The sequence below is a fragment of the Grampus griseus genome (genome assembly GCF_964374135.1).
Source record: "Grampus griseus genome assembly, chromosome: 20".
Classification (NCBI taxonomy): Eukaryota; Metazoa; Chordata; class Mammalia; order Artiodactyla; family Delphinidae; genus Grampus; species Grampus griseus.
The window spans coordinates 17,808,105-17,826,000 of NC_139014.1; the positions used below are offsets into that span (position 1 = coordinate 17,808,105).

Consider the following 17,896-nt stretch of genomic DNA (forward strand, 5'->3'; position numbering starts at 1 on the left):
ATTATGTTCTCTGTCACAAATGTATACTTTTTTGGAAATATGCTATTTGTTTTTCAGGAAAACAAGATCTTCAAACCCTTTCATTATGAATGGGGTTTGGTCTCCTTTCCCTTGAATCAAATATTTTTCAGCTAAAGATGTGTTATGTGGCTTAAATTTATATTAATAAGTATTAATAAATAAGCAAATTTATTAGTAACTCTTCAGAAAGCATACTTTATAATTTTCAGATATAAGGACATAGTAGCTTTGGAGTCACCTTAAATGATGAATTAGATCCATTCAGATTAGACTGTGTGCTAGTTTGGAGTCTAACTTGAATTTGTGTGTACAGTATGGAATTTGCTCAGCCTTTGAAAGTAGTTTTTGGATTGATGACACATCTGTACTTGTTGGTCTCCTTACTTGAACTCTGTCTCTTCTCTGACAGTTATGTTGCTCCTCTATTCTTGCCTTGAAAAAGCTATCTGAGGTTGAGTTCCTCTTCAGAATTTAAGTGGAAAGTAAAAAGTACAGGTCACACACAGAGAGAATTTCATACGGGTATTCAGTGGCATATGAGCCAAGCTTGGTAGCCTTTTGGAATAAAATAGGCAACTGGAAAATCTGATTCTGTATTGAGGGCCTTGTACCTTTATGAAAATTACTTTTTAGATGGGAAATTGAGAAGTTTCTGGTCAGTATCCTTTTCGCCATTGGCCCAATTCTGTTCAGGAGTAAGGGGTTTAAATTTTTAGGCTTTTTGGTTCTCTAAGGAATGAGACTTCCGGGAATTCCCTCATGATCCAGTGGCTAGGACTTGTTTTCACTGCCGGTGCCTGGGTTCAGTCCCTGGTTGGGGAACTAAGATCCTGCATGCCATACAGCATGGCCAAAAAAAAAAAAAAAAGAGAGAGAGCGACTTCCTTACTGTATGAGAGTAATAACTAGGAAAAACATTATTTAGCTTGAATATGTTCCTAGTAAATATTGATACATGAAAATATTTCATATCAAACTTTCCTACAGGTGGTAACGAGGATTTGTCAAAAATCAAGGATCCAGTGTTTAAGCCAAATTATTCACCAGCCATTTACCAGATGAGTTCTGTAGCCTTGGCGCTGCTCCTTACGCTGCAGGGTTGATTATAAAGATAAGCCGTAGTCCCTGCCCCAAATAAAGGGGAAGGGGCAGTATTGAAAAATTTGGACATACTAAATGCTTTACTCGTATTTATTTTGACACTTAATCTCGTAAATCTATTGCTAGATAGCCCTGTTTTTCTAATGAGGGAATTGCAGCTCAGAGAGGTGAAACCACTTGGCCAGTAATTAATGGATTTGAACCCAAGTCTTTCTCACTCTGAAATTTTACACAAACTGCCCTTCTGAAAGACAGGAATAAGTATAGTCAGGCTAAATATGATGATTGCTAGATCACTGCTATAACAAAGTGTTAATAAGACAGTTCACAAAGAAGAAAAATCCTATCTTTTATGAGGGATCAGTAGAGACTTTGTGAGGGGAATTTAGTTTGACCCTGAGAAGAAAGGAGAGACTTGGAGTTAGGAATCCATTTTTATCATCAGAACACCCTTATCTGAGAGAGACCCCAAATATACATTTTGGGTTTGGGAGAGTTGCCAAGCCCTGTCTTTAAGGTTTGGGTTAGAATTCTAGGGTTCCCAATTCTTTTTTTTTTTTTTTTTTTTTTTTTGCGGTATGCGGGCCTCTCACTGTTGTGGCCTCTCCTGTTGCGGAGCACAGGCTCCGGACGCGCAGGCTCAGCGGCCATGGCTCACGGGCCCAGCCGCTCCGCGGCATGTGGGATCCTCCCGGACCGGGGCACAAACCCATGTCCCCTGCATCGGCAGGTGGACTATCAACCACTGCGCCACCAGGGAAGCCCCCAATTCTATTTTTAAGACCCCAGTCTTAACTATAAAGTTTGTAAAGGTGATACAGGAGTGTTTGCTACACCCTGTATAGGACCACGATTTGAACTTGTTTTATTGACATCATCCCATTTTCTTCCCTCCCTACCTTTAATTATATTGTGGGAATTTGAGATAGGATGTCTTCAGGCTGATGTGGAAATAGTTCTATCCCTTCAACTTCAAGTTTGTACCAGGTGGCTGCTGAATGATTGGAAATCATTGACTTAGCTTGGAGACTCCAGACTTTGATAAAATGCTCATACTTTTAGACAGTGTCCTGTAGTTTGGGGAATAACTCCTAAAAGTATAAGAGGGAAGGGAATGACTGGGCATGGGGAGATTTTCCAGGCTTATGAGGTGGCTAGAGAAAAACATATCATTCTGTTTAAATCTTGGCTAGAGAGCCTGTTAAGTGTTTGGGGCAGGAAAAAACTAGGTTTGTGGCCTAAAATAATCATACAATAGTCCTGATAGGCTCTTTCTCTCTGCCCCATTCTCCTTGGAAGGAGGAAATTGGAGTTCATATTTATTTAAAATAGTTGCTCCTCTATCTTGAAGTGATTTTTATAAAAATCTTAATTCTGAGCAGCCAGCCTCAGTAAAACAATTTTGCCATCTCTTGGTTACTTGAACGCCCCCAAAATAAAGGTAAATGAAAATAAGACTAACTGCTTTTAGACCACACTGGTCTTTCCTAAAGTTCTGTAACCATTTTTCCTAAAGGAATGGAGATGGTTCCATTTATCTAGAAGGGATTATTACTGTGTCAGTCTGTGTGTACGTACACATACATGTTTTGTATAGGTGCTTCCCTTCTCCCCAACCCTTTTAGAGTTGATGGCTTTATCCCTGATTGTTCAGTATAATAGTTTGCACATTCACTAAGAGAGCTTGTGTAGTAATGCTTGCTTTATTTTTTTTTCTCTTCCATTCTTGTTTTATTTTTTACTTTTTTTTTCTTTGTGATGTGACATTTTCAGCTGATGTATTGAAAGCAAATCCTTCTAATTTGGGAGCCCAGATCACAAGAGTGAGTTTTTCTACTAGTGTCTTTAGCTGTGTATCTTTTTTTGTGTGTGTCTTTCTACCCTTTTCCCCTCCCAATTCAAAAAGATTCAAAACACATTTCATAAATATTAGATAAGAAAATTCCTCTGTCTGTTGCACATCATGCCTTTCAAACAAAGCAATGTCCACTTTATGTTGGGTCAGATTCCTTTTCCCAATGCTATTGTAAAAGCATAGGTTAATATATGTGTTTTGGTTTGTTTGCTTTTATATTATCTAGTATGTTGAAAATAATTTTAGTTACGTCTTCATTGCAGATAGATATGTCTGGAGTCTGTCATCAGTGTGTCATAACGTTGTTGTTTTTGTTTTGTTTTAAGGAAAATTATATATAGTAGCCTCTGAGAATAAAAGACCCATTCTTTTATCAGGATTTTAAGTAATACTTTGACTTGTCTCTACTCTCCCATCTCATTCCCTGGATGTTCCTCTCAGGGCCGTGAAGGAATGAAAAGCCACACATATTACTCTCTAATTTCAGCAGACTGACCAGATGAAAGTGGTCAGACTGGTGAGCTCTGAACATGCAAGCATTGGAAGATGGTTTGTTTGATTAGTTAGCAAGAAAACGGTTCATGGTGAAAAGAATAGCACCTTTTTATGGTGAAATAAAAGTATGCTTTCTATTAGTCTGAATGATTCAGATAACCTCCCCATGTAAGCTGTACATTGCTTTTTAAGATCTTACACCTGGGTAATTTTCTATACTAGCTAACCCCTTTCTGTTCTCTTTGGCTTGTGTTATTACAATTTAACTCATGTTCTATTTGTCTAGTTTTGCATCCTGGAAGAGCAGGTGATTAAATAGTCCCTTTTCTTTTCTCCTAGTGTTCTTTTCTCCTAATGTTGCTTGTTGCTTCTGAAATTATTTAATTTTACCCAATAAAGCAAATGGTATGCTGTCCTAATTATGAATGCAGATACTCCAAGTGCTTTACCCAAAGTAATCAGCCATTGTGTTTTCAATTACCATGAGAGTATAACAATGTATTCTACACTAGCGCTATAACCATTGATTATGGGTAAATATTCTGAAAGCCTTGCTTTCAGGATCCCCAGGTTATTCTAAATCACCCACTCCCTGTTCCTTTCTTTTGTTACCCAGAGATTGAAAGATCTCAAGCAGAGAGAGTTTGCTCGAAATGTCTCTTCAAGATCCCGCAAAGATGAGAAGAAGCAAGAGAAAGCCCTACGGCGGCTCCACGAGTTGGCAGAGCAAAGAAAACAAGCTGAATGGTGAGGACATTTTCTCTCCGAGGATTCTACAAATAATTATAACCCTTAAGATTTAAGAATTATAATCCTTTTTTTAAAAATTGAGGTATAATTGACATATAATCCTTCAGTTTTTAATAGATCCTTCTTTCAAACTAAAAGCGTATCTATACTTGGAGTATAACATATTAAGAATATGCACTCCTGAGGCCGTATCCTGTGATCTTTGTGACCTTAGTTATCCAAGCTCCTTGCCTCAGTTTCCTTATCTGTAAGATGAAATGATAACAATTTCTTATAGTTGTTGTGAGAAGTCATTAAGTTGTTATATCAAAGTGCTTATAAAAGAGTTCCTAGCACATAGAAGATACTCAGTAAATCAGTAAATTATGCAACAATTATTATTCCCATTCTCCAGCTTATTTTTTCTTTCTTTCTTTTTTTTTTTTTTTTTTTTTGACTGCCCTGCACAGCTTGTGGGATGTCAGTTCCCTGACCAGGGATTGAACCCTGGACCATGGCAGTGAAAGCGCCAAATCTTAACCACTAGACCAGGGAATTCCCCTCCAGTATTATTCTTATGTAGAAAAGCATATACATCACAGTATTCTACTGGGGCACAGATTCAAGTGTTGTAACTGCCTTTTAAGTACTATAGAGTAGAGTTAGTACTAAACATTAAAACCTAGGAAATTCTATCCATTTATTTCTCTGCAGATTCCTGCCTTCTTGAGTGTTGTTTTTAATGTTCCTTCATGGTTCTTGATGATAAATTTGGGGCTGGTGTTTAGCCTTAGGTGGAATTTATCCCACCTAGGGCTGAATTTCCAAGCGACTAGACTTTGGGGACCCAGTCTTTGAGCATCTGAGAATTCATGAGGTATGTGCCTCAATCCGAAGGACCTACGTCCCTATGTTTGTTTTTAATGGCTGGCCAGTAACAAAGGAGGAACTGGTTACAGTGGAAGGAGAAACTGTGATTGTGGCTTTTAAAACTTTACAGCCAAGTTGGGGCCAGAGTTTCCAAGGTCATAGACTCTCTGGATTTTTGTCTCTGGATCCTTTTACTTATTTACTTTTCTTTTGTTTTGGAGGAAGGAAGAAGGGAAAGAACACATATAGTGTAAGTTTTAAAACAGAATTAACCCATGAACTCTAATGTTGAGTTAAAATGCCTATTAAACTGGTTCTGATTCCTTCTTTGGCAGCTTTTCATGTAATAAACACATTCCTCTTGGACTTGTAGCAAGGGTACCTCCTTAAAAATATATATACTACCTCGGACTTCCCTGGTGTCACAGTGGTTAAGAATCCACCTGCCAATGCAGGGGACACGGGTTCGAGCCCTGGTCCAGGAAGATCCCACATGCCGTGGAGCAGCTAAGCCCGTGGGATAGGTTTTGTGACACAGTGAGAGTATCTCTTGCTACCCAGATCTTGTGGGTTCCATCCTGCAATAACAAGAGTTCAGATAGCAAAGGGGATACCATATTATCCAAATATATTTGGTCCCTGAGTTTAGGGCAGCTAGTAGCTAGGGTTTAGATTAAAAAGACTTCATCCAAATAATTCTCTTCAGTTCTTGAGTTTGGCATGAGAGATACCTGTATAATCCACACACTGTAAAAATTTCAGATGTGACAGGAGTTTAAAACACTGGCTTTCAGGTTCCTTGGTGCTCCTGTTTTCAAAGCTGAGAAGGTCCTTGGTAGAATTATGATCATTGTATGGAATGCCCAGAAAGTATCACAAAACCAAAGCTAATGCTTGGGCATGGTGCCAGGAGATAGGCACAGGCTCTTAGTTTCTATAACAGACATACTAACCTAACCACAAACCATCATAGCATAGCACAGTGGAGGTTTCTGACTCTGTTCAACTCAGGGAATAGGCACTTTTTTTGTTGTTGTTGTTTGTTTGTTTGCGGTACGTGGGGCTCTCACTGTTGTGGCCTCTCCTGTTGCGGAGCACAGGCTCCAGACGCACAGACTGAGCGGCCATGGCTCACGGGCCTAGCCGCTCCACGGCATGTGGGATCTTCCTGGACTGGGGCACGAACCCGTGTCCCCTGCATCGGCAGGCAGACTCTCAACCACTGCGCCACCAGGGAATCCCTAGGCACGTATTTAAAAACTGAAATTTGAAAGCACAGAAGAAATTGAGGGTTTTTTTGTTTTGTTTTTTAGCTGTATGAAATACAGTTGATCCTTGAACAACGAGGTTAGGGGTGCCAGTGACCCCCAGCCCCCACACACACTCACACATCCACACAGTCAAAGATCTGTGTATAACTTTGTAGTCAACCCTCCGTATTTGTGTAGTCAACCCTCCGTATTTCCACATCCACGGATTCAACCAACCGCAGATTGTGTGATATGTATTGAAAAAAAAATCTGTGCATAAGTGGGCCCTCGCAGTTCAAACCTGCAAACCTGTATTCAAGGGTGAACTGTGCAACCTTTGTGAATAGATGTTCGGCCATATGTTTGATAGTAGGATGATACAATAAGAATTGAGAGTGGATACAGGACAGGTGGGCTGTACCAGACGGTAATGATAGTGTATTCGAATTGAGAGGTAAACCTCAGTTTTTATATTTTAGACAGCTAAGGAAGAAACAGCAGTAACTGGCTATCCTTGCGAATGTAGCTTGGTAGATTAGTAGTGTGAGACTTTGCCTAACCTCACTGAGGAAGTTCCTTTTGTTAGCACAGGGCTGGGGAATGACCACCACTCAGTGTCTTTTAAGATCTGCTTGTGATGAATGGTCAAGCATAAGGGATTAGTATCATATAAGAAGTATGAGGGACTTCCCTGGTGGTTCAGTGGTTAAGACTCCATGCTTCCTCTGCAGGGGGTGCGGATTTGATCCCTGGTCAGGGAACTAAGATCCTACATGCTGCGTGGGGAGGCCAAAAATAAAAAAAGAAGTATGAAATGTTCCCTAAACCTGTTTTTTTTTTGTTTTTCATTTTTCTAAACCATTGTGTAGTGCACCTGGAAGTGGTCCCATGTTCAGACCAACCACAGTGGCTGTAGATGAAGAAGGTGGAGATGATGATAAAGAAGAATCAGCGACAAACAGTGGCACAAGTGCCACTGCCACTTGTGGCCTGGGATCTGAATTCTCCACAGATAAAGGAGGCCCTTTCACTGCAGTACAAATCACTAATACCACTGGACAGGCACAGTCTCCTGGGCTAGTCTCTCAAGGCGTCAGCTTTGGCATTAAGAATAATCTGGGGACCCCATTGCAAAAACTGGGAGTGTCATTTTCCTTTGCCAAGAAGGCTCCTGTCAAACTCGAATCAATAGCATCAGTTTTCAAGGACCATGCAGAGGAAGGGACCTCTGAAGATGGAACAAAAGCTGATGAGAAGGGTACAGACCAAGGACTGCAGAAGGTGGGAGATTCCGATGGTAGCAGTAATCTCGATGGTAAAAAAGAGGATGAAGACCCTCAGGACGGAGGGTCCCTTGCCTCAACATTATCTAAGTTAAAAAGAATGAAGCGAGAAGAAGGAGCTGGGGCTACAGAGCCAGAGTATTACCACTACATCCCCCCAGCACACTGCAAAGTAAAACCTAATTTTCCTTTCCTACTCTTTATGAGAGCCAGTGAACAAATGGAAGGTGATAATAGTACACACCCAAAGAATGCCCTAGACAGCAAAAAAAGTAGTTCTCCCAAGCCTAAAGGCTGCATCAAGGTGGCAGCAAGCCAAGGAGCAGAAAAGACAGTTGGTGAAGTCTCTGAACAGCAGATGGAAACCAGTGTGGCTGAGCCCTCAGAGCCTGAAAGCAAAGCTGAGACAAAGAAGGCCTCAGGAGGGGATGTAAGTGAGCATAGTTTAGAGAGTCAGAGTCAGAAGGATTCAGAGATCCAAATGTGTGAGTCTAATCCTCCTAAAGAAATCTCTCAGGCCACTCCAGCAGGGAAAGAAAGCCAAGAGGGACCCAGACATCCTACTGGTCCCTTCTTTCCAGTTTTAAGCAAAGATGAAAGCACTGCCCTCCAGTGGCCATCAGAACTATTAATTTTCACGAAGGCAGAACCCTCCATTTCTTACAGTTGTAATCCTTTGTACTTTGACTTCAAGCTTTCAAGGAACAAAGATGCCAGAGCTAAAGGGACAGAAAAACCAAAGGATATAGGAGGCTCCTCAAAGGACCATCTCCAAAACCTTGATCCTAGTGAGCCAAATAAAAGCAAAGAGGAGGGAGAGAATGTAGAACATTCTTCAGGAGGCAGAATAGATGCGCCTGCTCCAGGGTCTGCCTGTAGCGGCCTGAATAAGCAGGAGCCTGGGGGTAGCCATGGGTCAGAGACAGAAGACACAGGGAGAAGCCTTCCTAGCAAGAAAGAACGATCTGGGAAGTCCCACCGACACAAAAAGAAGAAGAAACACAAAAAATCCAGCAAACACAAACGGAAACACAAGCCTGACCCAGAAGAGAAAAGCTCTAAGGCAGAGTCTGGGGAGAAGTCTAAGAAGCGCAAGAAGCGAAAACGAAAGAAGAATAAGTCATCAGCCCCAGCAGATTCTGAACGGGGGCCCAAACCAGAACCCCCTGGTAGTGGTAGCCCTGCACCACCAAGAAGACGGCGGCGAGCCCAAGATGATTCCCAGCGGAGATCCATTCCAGCTGAAGAAGGGAGCAGTGGCAAGAAGGATGAAGGTGGAGGCGGTGGCAGCTCCCAAGATCATGGTGGGAGGAAACACAAAGGTGAACCTCCAACTTCATCCTGCCAGCAAAGAGCTAGCAGCAAACGGAGCAGCCGATCTAGCCATCGAAGTCGACCCAGTAGTGGAGATGAGGATAGTGATGATGCTTCATCACGCCGGCTGCACCAGAAGTCTCCATCCCAGTACAGTGAGGAGGAGGAGGAGGAAGAGGAGGAAGAAGAGTCGGGCAGTGAGCATTCCCGTAGCCGCTCACGGTCTGGCCGGCACCATTCCTCTCGCCGTTCCTCCCGGCGTTCTTACTCAAGTAGCTCAGATGCTTCTTCAGACCAGAGCTGCTATAGTAGACAACACAGTTACTCTGATGACAGCTACAGTGATTATAGTGACCGATCACGAAGGCACTCCAAGCGCTCCCACGACTCTGATGACTCAGACTATACCAGTTCCAAGCACCGGTCCAAGCGGCACAAATATTCATCTTCTGATGACGACTATAGCCTCAGTTGCAGCCAGTCCCGAAGCCGATCTCGGAGTCATACTAGGGAGCGCTCAAGATCCAGGGGCCGCAGCCGCAGCAGCAGTTGTAGTCGCAGCCGGAGCAAACGGAGAAGCCGCAGCACCACAGCCCACAGCTGGCAGCGGAGTCGGAGCTATAGCCGGGACCGCAGCTGCAGCACCCGGAGCCCTTCGCAGAGATCAGGCTCCAGGAAGGGATCGTGGGGTCATGAGAGCCCTGAGGAGAGGCGTTCTGGTCGTCGAGACTTCATTCGCTCTAAAATCTACCGCTCCCAGTCTCCCCACTATTTCCGATCAGGCCGGGGAGAAGGTTCCGGGGAGAAGAAGAAAGAAGATGGCAGAGGAGATGATGGTAAAGGGATAGGCCCACCCTCCCAGAACAGCAGCACTGGCCCAGGAAGAGGGTCAGAAGGTGACTGCAGCCCTGAAGACAAGAACTCTGTCACTGCCAAACTGCTACTGGAGAAGATCCAGTCAAGGAAAGTGGAGAGGAAACCCAGTGTGAGTGAGGAGGTGCTGGCCACCCCTAATAAAGCCGGGCTCAAGCTCAAGGACCCTCCACAAGGTTATTTTGGGCCCAAGCTCCCCCCTTCTCTTGGCAATAAGCCTGTCCTTCCACTGATAGGGAAGCTCCCAGCTACCCGAAAGCCCAACACCAAGAAATGTGAAGAGTCTGGCTTAGAAAGGGGGGAAGAGCAAGAGCAGTCAGAGACAGAAGGGCCTCCAGGGAATAGTGATGCCCCATTTGGACATCAGTTCTCAGAGGAAACAGCTGGCCCCTTATCAGACCCACCCCCAGAAGAGCCAAAGTCTGAAGAAGCTACTGCTGATCACCCTGTGGCTCCGTTAGGCACCCCAGTGCACTCTGACTGCTATCCTGGGGACCCATCCATCTCCCATAACTACCTCCCTGACCCCAGTGATGGGGACACCCTCGAGTCCCTGGATAGTGGCAGTCAACCAGGCCCTGTGGAATCCAGCTTGCTGCCTATAGCGTCAGACCTTGAGCACTTCCCCAGTTATGCACCTCCCAGTGGGGAGCCTAGTATTGAGTCAGCTGATGGGGTTGAGGATGCTTCCCTAGCCCCACTGGAAAGCCAGCCCATCACCTTCACTCCCGAGGAGATGGAGAAGTACAGCAAGCTCCAGCAGGCCGCACAGCAACACATCCAGCAGCAGCTTCTGGCCAAGCAAGTAAAGGCCTTTCCCGCCTCGGCTGCCCTGGCCCCAGCCACTCCAGCCTTGCAGCCCATCCACATTCAGCAGCCGGCCACAGCCTCTGCCACCTCCATCACAACTGTTCAGCATGCCATCCTACAACATCATGCCGCAGCAGCTGCTGCTGCCATTGGCATTCACCCCCACCCTCATCCCCAGCCACTTGCCCAAGTACATCATATTCCCCAGCCCCACCTGACCCCCATTTCCTTGTCCCACCTCACTCACTCAATCATCCCTGGCCATCCTGCCACCTTTCTAGCTAGCCATCCCATCCATATTATTCCCGCCTCAGCCATCCATCCTGGGCCCTTTACCTTCCACCCTGTTCCACATGCTGCCCTCTACCCTACCCTACTTGCCCCCCGGCCTGCTGCAGCAGCTGCCACTGCCCTCCACCTTCACCCACTACTTCACCCCATCTTCTCAGGTCAGGACCTGCAGCACCCCCCCAGCCATGGAACATGAGTTGGGGGATAGGAGCCCAGGTAGGGCCAGGGAAGGTGACCCATAAATCTTCCCTTGGGGTGTTGAGCCATTAATACCAGCAAGTAGAAGCTGGAATGGGCAGTGTCTGACAGCCAAAGAATTGAGTTTTGGCTTGCAGGGGTGGTTTTAGATTTGAGGTTTGCTTTGGGTTTACTATCAGGGATTTTTTTCCCTTTTCCCCTTTCTGTTTGTCCCTCCCTCTCCTGTGTTTCTAAGCTTGGGAACACCAGTAAGTGCTACCCACCCCTCTTTGGCAACATCTCCAAACTGTTGAGTTTAGATACTCCCCTCCTCTCTCTACTTTCTATCCTCTGCACTTGTCTATAAATTTTAAAACATTTTCCTCCTCTCTGGCTGGCGGGTTTTCCATCTGGTCCTGCCTTATCAGTGTCTTTGACCTTGGTGACCTTATTTATCCCGGGTGAAGTGGAAAGGGAGTCTGACCTGGAACCAGGTGCCACTCAGGCTGTCATTCGATCCACTTCCCACACAAACAGCCACACATTTGGCACTGTTGTCCTCGTGTCCCTCATCCCAGAAGAGACATCTGCATATCCCAGAAAAGAAGATCCTATCGTGAATAGAAGCTATGCGGAACATAGAGTCACCCATGTGCTTCCCCAGAGAGGAGCTCATGTGTCTGAAGGGTGTATTTTCTTCTGTCATGTTGATGTTTCCTTCTTAATTTATAGGATTTTTTAATGTAAAAAATTGCACTGAACTCTATAAACGTAAATGCTGCTTTTTGTAGCTCATATAAAAAAGGTTCCATATTTGTAGTATACTGCAATAATATTTTTTACATCCAGCTCTTTAAGTGATCCTTGTTCTGGTGGCTTTGTGTAAATATGTTTGCCCTAGTTGAATTAAGAAACTTTAAAGGTTATAAAATGAAAACAAAAAAATAAAGTATTTGTTTTCTGCTAGATGCAAAAATGACTAAGCATGTATATTTTATCAAGCTCATGTATTTTTTGAAGTTATGATCTATAAAAATGTTAAAACAGAAAAAGGAACGTTGTTTAACATTCTTTGCAGAGACAAAATTTGCAGTAAGTGGTGCCCCCAGCACTAGAATTTTTGAACTAATGGGCAGCAGTCAGCTGGGGGTGCCAGAGGGATACTCAGTTCCGACAGAGTCTCCCTCACGTGCTTTGCTGTTTTATACAGAGAAACAGATGCACCCCACAGAGGAGGAGAGCGATTCAAGAGCTTTATTGTCTGGAAGCAGTGAGATTCAGTATGATTGTCCTGGGGGATTCCTGGGTTTCAGGGGTGCCTGTCCCAGGCAGTCCATTTGCCTTCCTAGTACTTAGCCCCCTCTGACAAAATTTTTTAATGTGCCTTTTGGGTTGGCTAGAAACTGAAGTAGAAGTAGACTGGAGGATGATAGAGTTGGGACAGTTTTTCCTCCTCCACTTACTGGGAGGTGAGCACATTTATAGATTCTGCAGATTGTTTTGCTTCATTGTTTCCATGCCTTCTACCCAGCTTAGTTTAAGCAGTAAAGATACCTTTTTTTTTTTCTCCCATGACACTTATCAGGGGAAGTACCACCTCAATTCCTCTTCCTCCTCTTCTTGCGTTTCACCCGGCTCTCAGACCTAGTTAATACACTGACCCAAAGGTGTTTATATTGTAGGTCTCATCTTCTTTGGTGTAGTAGTTAGTACTTCCCTGTTTGGCATATCCCTGCCTATTCCTGTGGCTAGAATTGGTTGGGTGGTCACCTGACAGGAAAAACAAGCCCTTCTTATGTGGGCCAGGGCTCTGTTCTGCCTTTCTTCAATTTCCAAAAGAGAAAGGCTTTGAGTTAATGACAAGCAAGTGCTGGGCAAACAAGACTCTCGACTGAGCCTTCTGCCTGTTCAGTGCTCCTCATCTGATTCAGAAGCATCGCTTTTTTGATAACTAGCACTGGAAAATGAAATCATCTGTTTGAAGTGAAGGGACTCATTTTTCTTTGCTTTCAGCCCATGTAAATATTTAAATAATACAGTATTAACATTTTTGTGCTGCTTCCCATTAGCTTGTAGATTGAGCCATACTCTGGCTGCCTCTCTGCCTTCCTGGAGGCAGTTTCCTTTAATTTCCAGAATAGTGATTTTAAAACTAAAAAGAAAAAAATAACCTATCCTTACTTACAAGCATAACAGATTGTATTTAACTTTATCACATATGATAGAGATATATATGCTGTAAAATTAGGGAAAGGAACTTTCTAATAAACCAATGATTTGTGGAAACTTAGAGTCTGTCGTGATTGTTGCCCCATCCACTCAAGTGGGGAAGGGATGGAGGGAGTTATGGTTTACAAATAACATCTTGTTTGAAGTGATCATAGATTCTTATGAACCATATGATGTTTAGACTGTGCTTCTCAAAGCTCAGCCTGCCCAAGTAGAGGGGAAAGCTTATGCTGTGGGAGGAAGTAAGGGTTAAGTTTCTCTCAGTCTTATGGAGGTGTCTTGGAATGTGCACCTCCTTTCCACCCTTCCCCAGATTCTTTTTTTTTTTTTTTTTTTTTGCCTTGCTGAGCTGCATGCGGAGTCTTAGTTCCTGGACCAGGGATTCAACCCGTGCCCCCTGCAGTGGAAGCGAGGAGTCATAACCACTGGACCACCAGGGAAGTCCCCCAGATTCTCTTCTATTTCTATCCTTTTGCTCATTTTAGATGTACAATCTGTGTGTAGTAGAATGTATGGCAAATAGGTGCTCACTAAATGTGTTTGGAATTTCTAGCTTTGATTTTGGGGATTTTGGATGGACTTCAGGGCAATTGAGATGAGTCACCTGCCTGGCCTTTGCCCTCCAGATGGAGTTTTGTATACCAGAACCAGTCCTGAATTATTCTCCTCAACCCTTTAATACCACTACAGTGCTTGAGAGCTACCTGGTAAAAGGAAGTATGTCCTAATTGTTACTGAGCAGATAAAAGCCTCTATCTACTCTTCTGTATGGAAAAGTCTCAAAAGGCAGAGAAAGTTCAGCATTAAAAGCTAACCATAGATCTGTAGTGATAAATTAGTTTCCTCTCTTCCTCAACCTTCAGGAAGGAACAGTGCATGGTCTATTTCTTTCCTACTCTCATACAGCTGTGTTCTCCCCTTGAAAAAAGAGTAGCTATTCAACTTGAACCTTGGGTTGGATGCTCAGATCTATTTCTCTAAAATAGAAAAATCCCTGCCCTAAAAAGATGAAAATGAAAAGTGGGAATTCCCGGGAGGTCCAGTGTTTAGGACTCGGCGCTTTCACTGTGGTGGCCCAGGTTCAGTCCCTGGTCAGGGAACTAAAATCCCGCAGGCCACGTGACGGCCAAAATAAAGAAAATGAAAAGTGATTTTTTGAGCAGACAAGGTGTCAGTGAAAGATGCAGACACTTGTGGAGAGTATGCTGTGTGAAGGTATGTGCAGCTGCCTGATTCCAGTAGGGGTTCTATCTGTCTCAGCTGCCTGGGCTTGCAACATGGAAGTACTCCCTCTTCAACACCCTCAGTGACTAATTCAGGCCTTGTGAACCCTTTCCATTCTTGTTTGCCAGGGATACCTTCACCTCCCCCTTATCTCGTGTCTGAATTATTGCAGCATTTTCCTGGCTGGCCTCCCTGACTCTAGGATCTAAGTCCCTGTCCCATGTAAGCTTACTGGCTTTTCAGAATCAGAGTGCAGTTCATTTTGTACTCATTGCTTCCCAGTAAAATTGTAAGCTCTGAGAGGGAGGGACTGATTCTTATACTTCCTTTTTTCTCTTAATCCCTTAGAATGTTTTATGTAGAGTTGAACACATAGTAAACATTTTGATTATGTGTTCAAGAAAGAAAAGCAAAGTAAAATACCACTAGTAACGGATTATGCATCAGGATTTAGCAAGGAAACATCAAAGATGAAGATTTTTCTGTATATCCTCCACACTGCCAAGCTCAGTGCCAGGCACATAGTAGAAGTTCAATAATTTTTGACTTTATGAAGCCGTAGCATTCATTGAGAAATTCTAGGACTCAGGCTGATGGAACGGGAAAGTGACAGCAATGTGTCAGCACTCCTCTGCCTACTATCAACCCAGCTCTGACCCCAAAGGAACACCCAACAAGGAATAGAATCTTTATTAAATACCAAACTCTCCCTTCCCAAATCTGATCCTACCTGTTTCCAATTTCAGTTAATGATACTACAGTCCTACCAGCCAGCCACCAAAGCTTTGAATTACTTTTGACACCTCCCTACTACACAAAGGAGAGAGCAGAGATTACACATCCAGTTACTGATGTAACTGGATGTGTTATCTCTGCTCTCTCCTTTGTTCCTGCCACCAGTACCCTGGTTCAGGCCTCATCACCTTTAACTGAGAGGATGGTAGATGCCACCCATCTGATCTTCCCACTAAGTCCTGCCTTTTCCAGTTCCTTCTATCCATAGGCAGCTAGTGTAATCCAGACTGGTGCACAATTGATCATGTATCTTATTCCCTGACTTAAAAATTCTTTGATTCTCCATCTCCTATGTATTAAAGTTCAAATTCCTTAAGATATTCAAGGACCTCCAGTGATTAGACCCCAGCCTTCCATTCCACTCTCATGCCCCAGTCCTCCCCTTTAGACACCCTATGTTGACTACTTGCCTTTCTCTATAACTGACCTCTATGTCCATCTGCTGCTCTCTTTGCTTATGTTATTTCCTATGTCTAAAAACCCCTTCATTCTCTTATTTCTTTATTGGCTGAGTCGGGTCTTAGTTGCGGCACTCTGGATCTTTCCTTGCAGCACTCGGGCTTCTCTCTAGCTGTGGCGTGTGGGCTCCAGAGCATGTGGACTCTAGTTGTGGCCCACGTGGGCTCAGTAGTTGCGGCACTCGGGCTTAGTTGCCCCGCAGCATGTAGGATCTTAGTTCCCCAACCAGGGATCGAGCCGGCGTCCCCTGCATTGCAAGACGGATTCTTAACCACTGGACCACCAGGGAAGTCCCCCTCTTCATTCTCTGACAAAAGGCAATGTAGTGCAATGGTTAAGAACATGAATTCAGACACGAATGTCTTTGACTCCTAGTTTTGCCACTCATTGGCTGTGTAAACTTGGGCTATTTACCTAAAACTCTGTGCCACAGTTTTTGCATTTATAAAATGGGCATAATAGTACTTATTTCATAGGGTTGTTATGATGGAGCAAATAAATGACTTCAGCTAGGCATCATCTCTACCTTTTTCAAGGCATCCTTTACTATCCCTCCACTGCAGTTATATGTGTTCATGTCTTAACTCCCTCTGGACTAAGTTTTTTAAGGATCCTTGACAGTTATCTTTGTATCTCTTCCCACTCAATGCCTTGAACAGAATGAGAATTTATTAAAAATGTTAGTGAAATGTGAGTGAATTTGGGGCTATACAGTATACACCAGTAATACAATACCACTCAGATGAGGACAGTAGGAGGGTGGAAGGTAAGTATATGACTGAGTTGAGTATTATGTGCCTGCCATGAGCTTGGCACTGGGAATTCAGCAGTGAAGAAGGCCCAGACTAAAGTTCAAGGAGCTTCTAACCTAGAAAGGGATAAGATTTTGTGCTATGTGCTAAGGTGGTGAATTATGAGGGCAAGGGAGGTGCTGAAGGGGTTCCAGAATGGCCCGGGTAGTTGGGCAGGGTAAGATGATGGTTAAGTTTGATCAGAAAATATAGAGCAAAAGGAAATGTGACTGTGTTCTTTACCCCTAGCAGATCTCTTGAATTTCCTTCCTGACAACATGCTTTTTGGGGAAGACATGAGATGCCAATAAGACTTGGCACTCCTCCTCCTCTGAGCATCCATAGAAAATGATCTTTCTGCTCAAAATTATTTCTTTTCTTTCCACTCTGTGAGCCTGCGTTTGCTTCTTCCATCCTCAGTGCCTGCTTCTATTCAGTCTGTCTGTCAGCAACGTCTACAATATGTTGGGCTCTTGGCTAGGGGCTGCAGAAAGGAACCTCACTCTCAAGGGATTCATGGACAAAATCCAGTGAACAGACCATGACTGAACGGTGTGATTGGTGCTGTGCCCATGTGTGTTAGCCTGAGGAGTTGGGGGAGGCAGCCCCTAGGCAATGACCCCACTAGAATCAAGTCTTAATGATTGGACAGAAGCTCTTGTCACCCAAGAAAGAGTGAGGCCTGCCTTCAGTTGAACAACTGGTGCAAATCTCAGAGCTTGTGAGCCAGAACACCCTGGAATGACTCCACTTTATCCCCATCTCCTTTCCCCTTCAGCCAAGAGCCATTTGCCACCCCTCCCCCAGCACTGGCTGCATTGCTGTGGCCACATTAAGACTTGGCCCCAGATGGACGATGAGTGAGGAAGCTGTTGTACCAATATGGCTGAGTGAAGCTGCCGAAGGCCCTAGAAGGAGGAAGTGGATAAGTGCCTTATCCAAAAGGATACAGCAGCCTCAGGTCTTATCAGGGGGCAGGAGCTTCCTCACTCCTTCCCCCACCTCTGACCAAGTCACAATGTGCCTCGGCAGTGCAGGCAGCTGTGTGGGGGGAGGAGGAACTATAGAACTGGGGGCTAGAGTGGAGGTGTACAGACCAGCTGGTTCATGATTGCACTGTCCCAAGCAGGAAGCAATGGTGGCTTAGACTAGCATGGTGGTAGTGGAAATGGGGTGAAGATTCAAGAGGCATAGTTGAAAGGCAGAACCAACAGGACTTGATGATAAAATACTCTCAAAAAAAGGGAGGAGTCGACTTTCAGCCATAAGCATCCACCCCCAGAGTGGCCTCACCCCCTTCCTGGCAATCCTAGAAACCGTATGGGTCCA

General features: G+C 44.2%; 1 protein-coding gene across 11 annotated transcripts in view; it reads left to right on the forward strand.

Moving 5' to 3' along the window:
- Positions 1 to 13,346, forward strand: part of GPATCH8 (G-patch domain containing 8) — a 100,439-nt gene extending 87,093 nt beyond the window's left edge. For all 11 annotated transcript variants that reach the window (XM_082680039.1, XM_082680041.1, XM_082680044.1 and 8 more), the window contains 2 exons: positions 4,089 to 4,219; positions 7,191 to 13,346. In XM_082680039.1, the coding sequence (XP_082536165.1) occupies positions 4,089 to 4,219; positions 7,191 to 11,088 (4,029 nt within the window). In that variant the 3' untranslated portion in view covers positions 11,089 to 13,346. The remainder of the gene's footprint in view (positions 1 to 4,088; positions 4,220 to 7,190) is intronic.
- Positions 13,347 to 17,896: the final 4,550 nt, after the last annotated feature.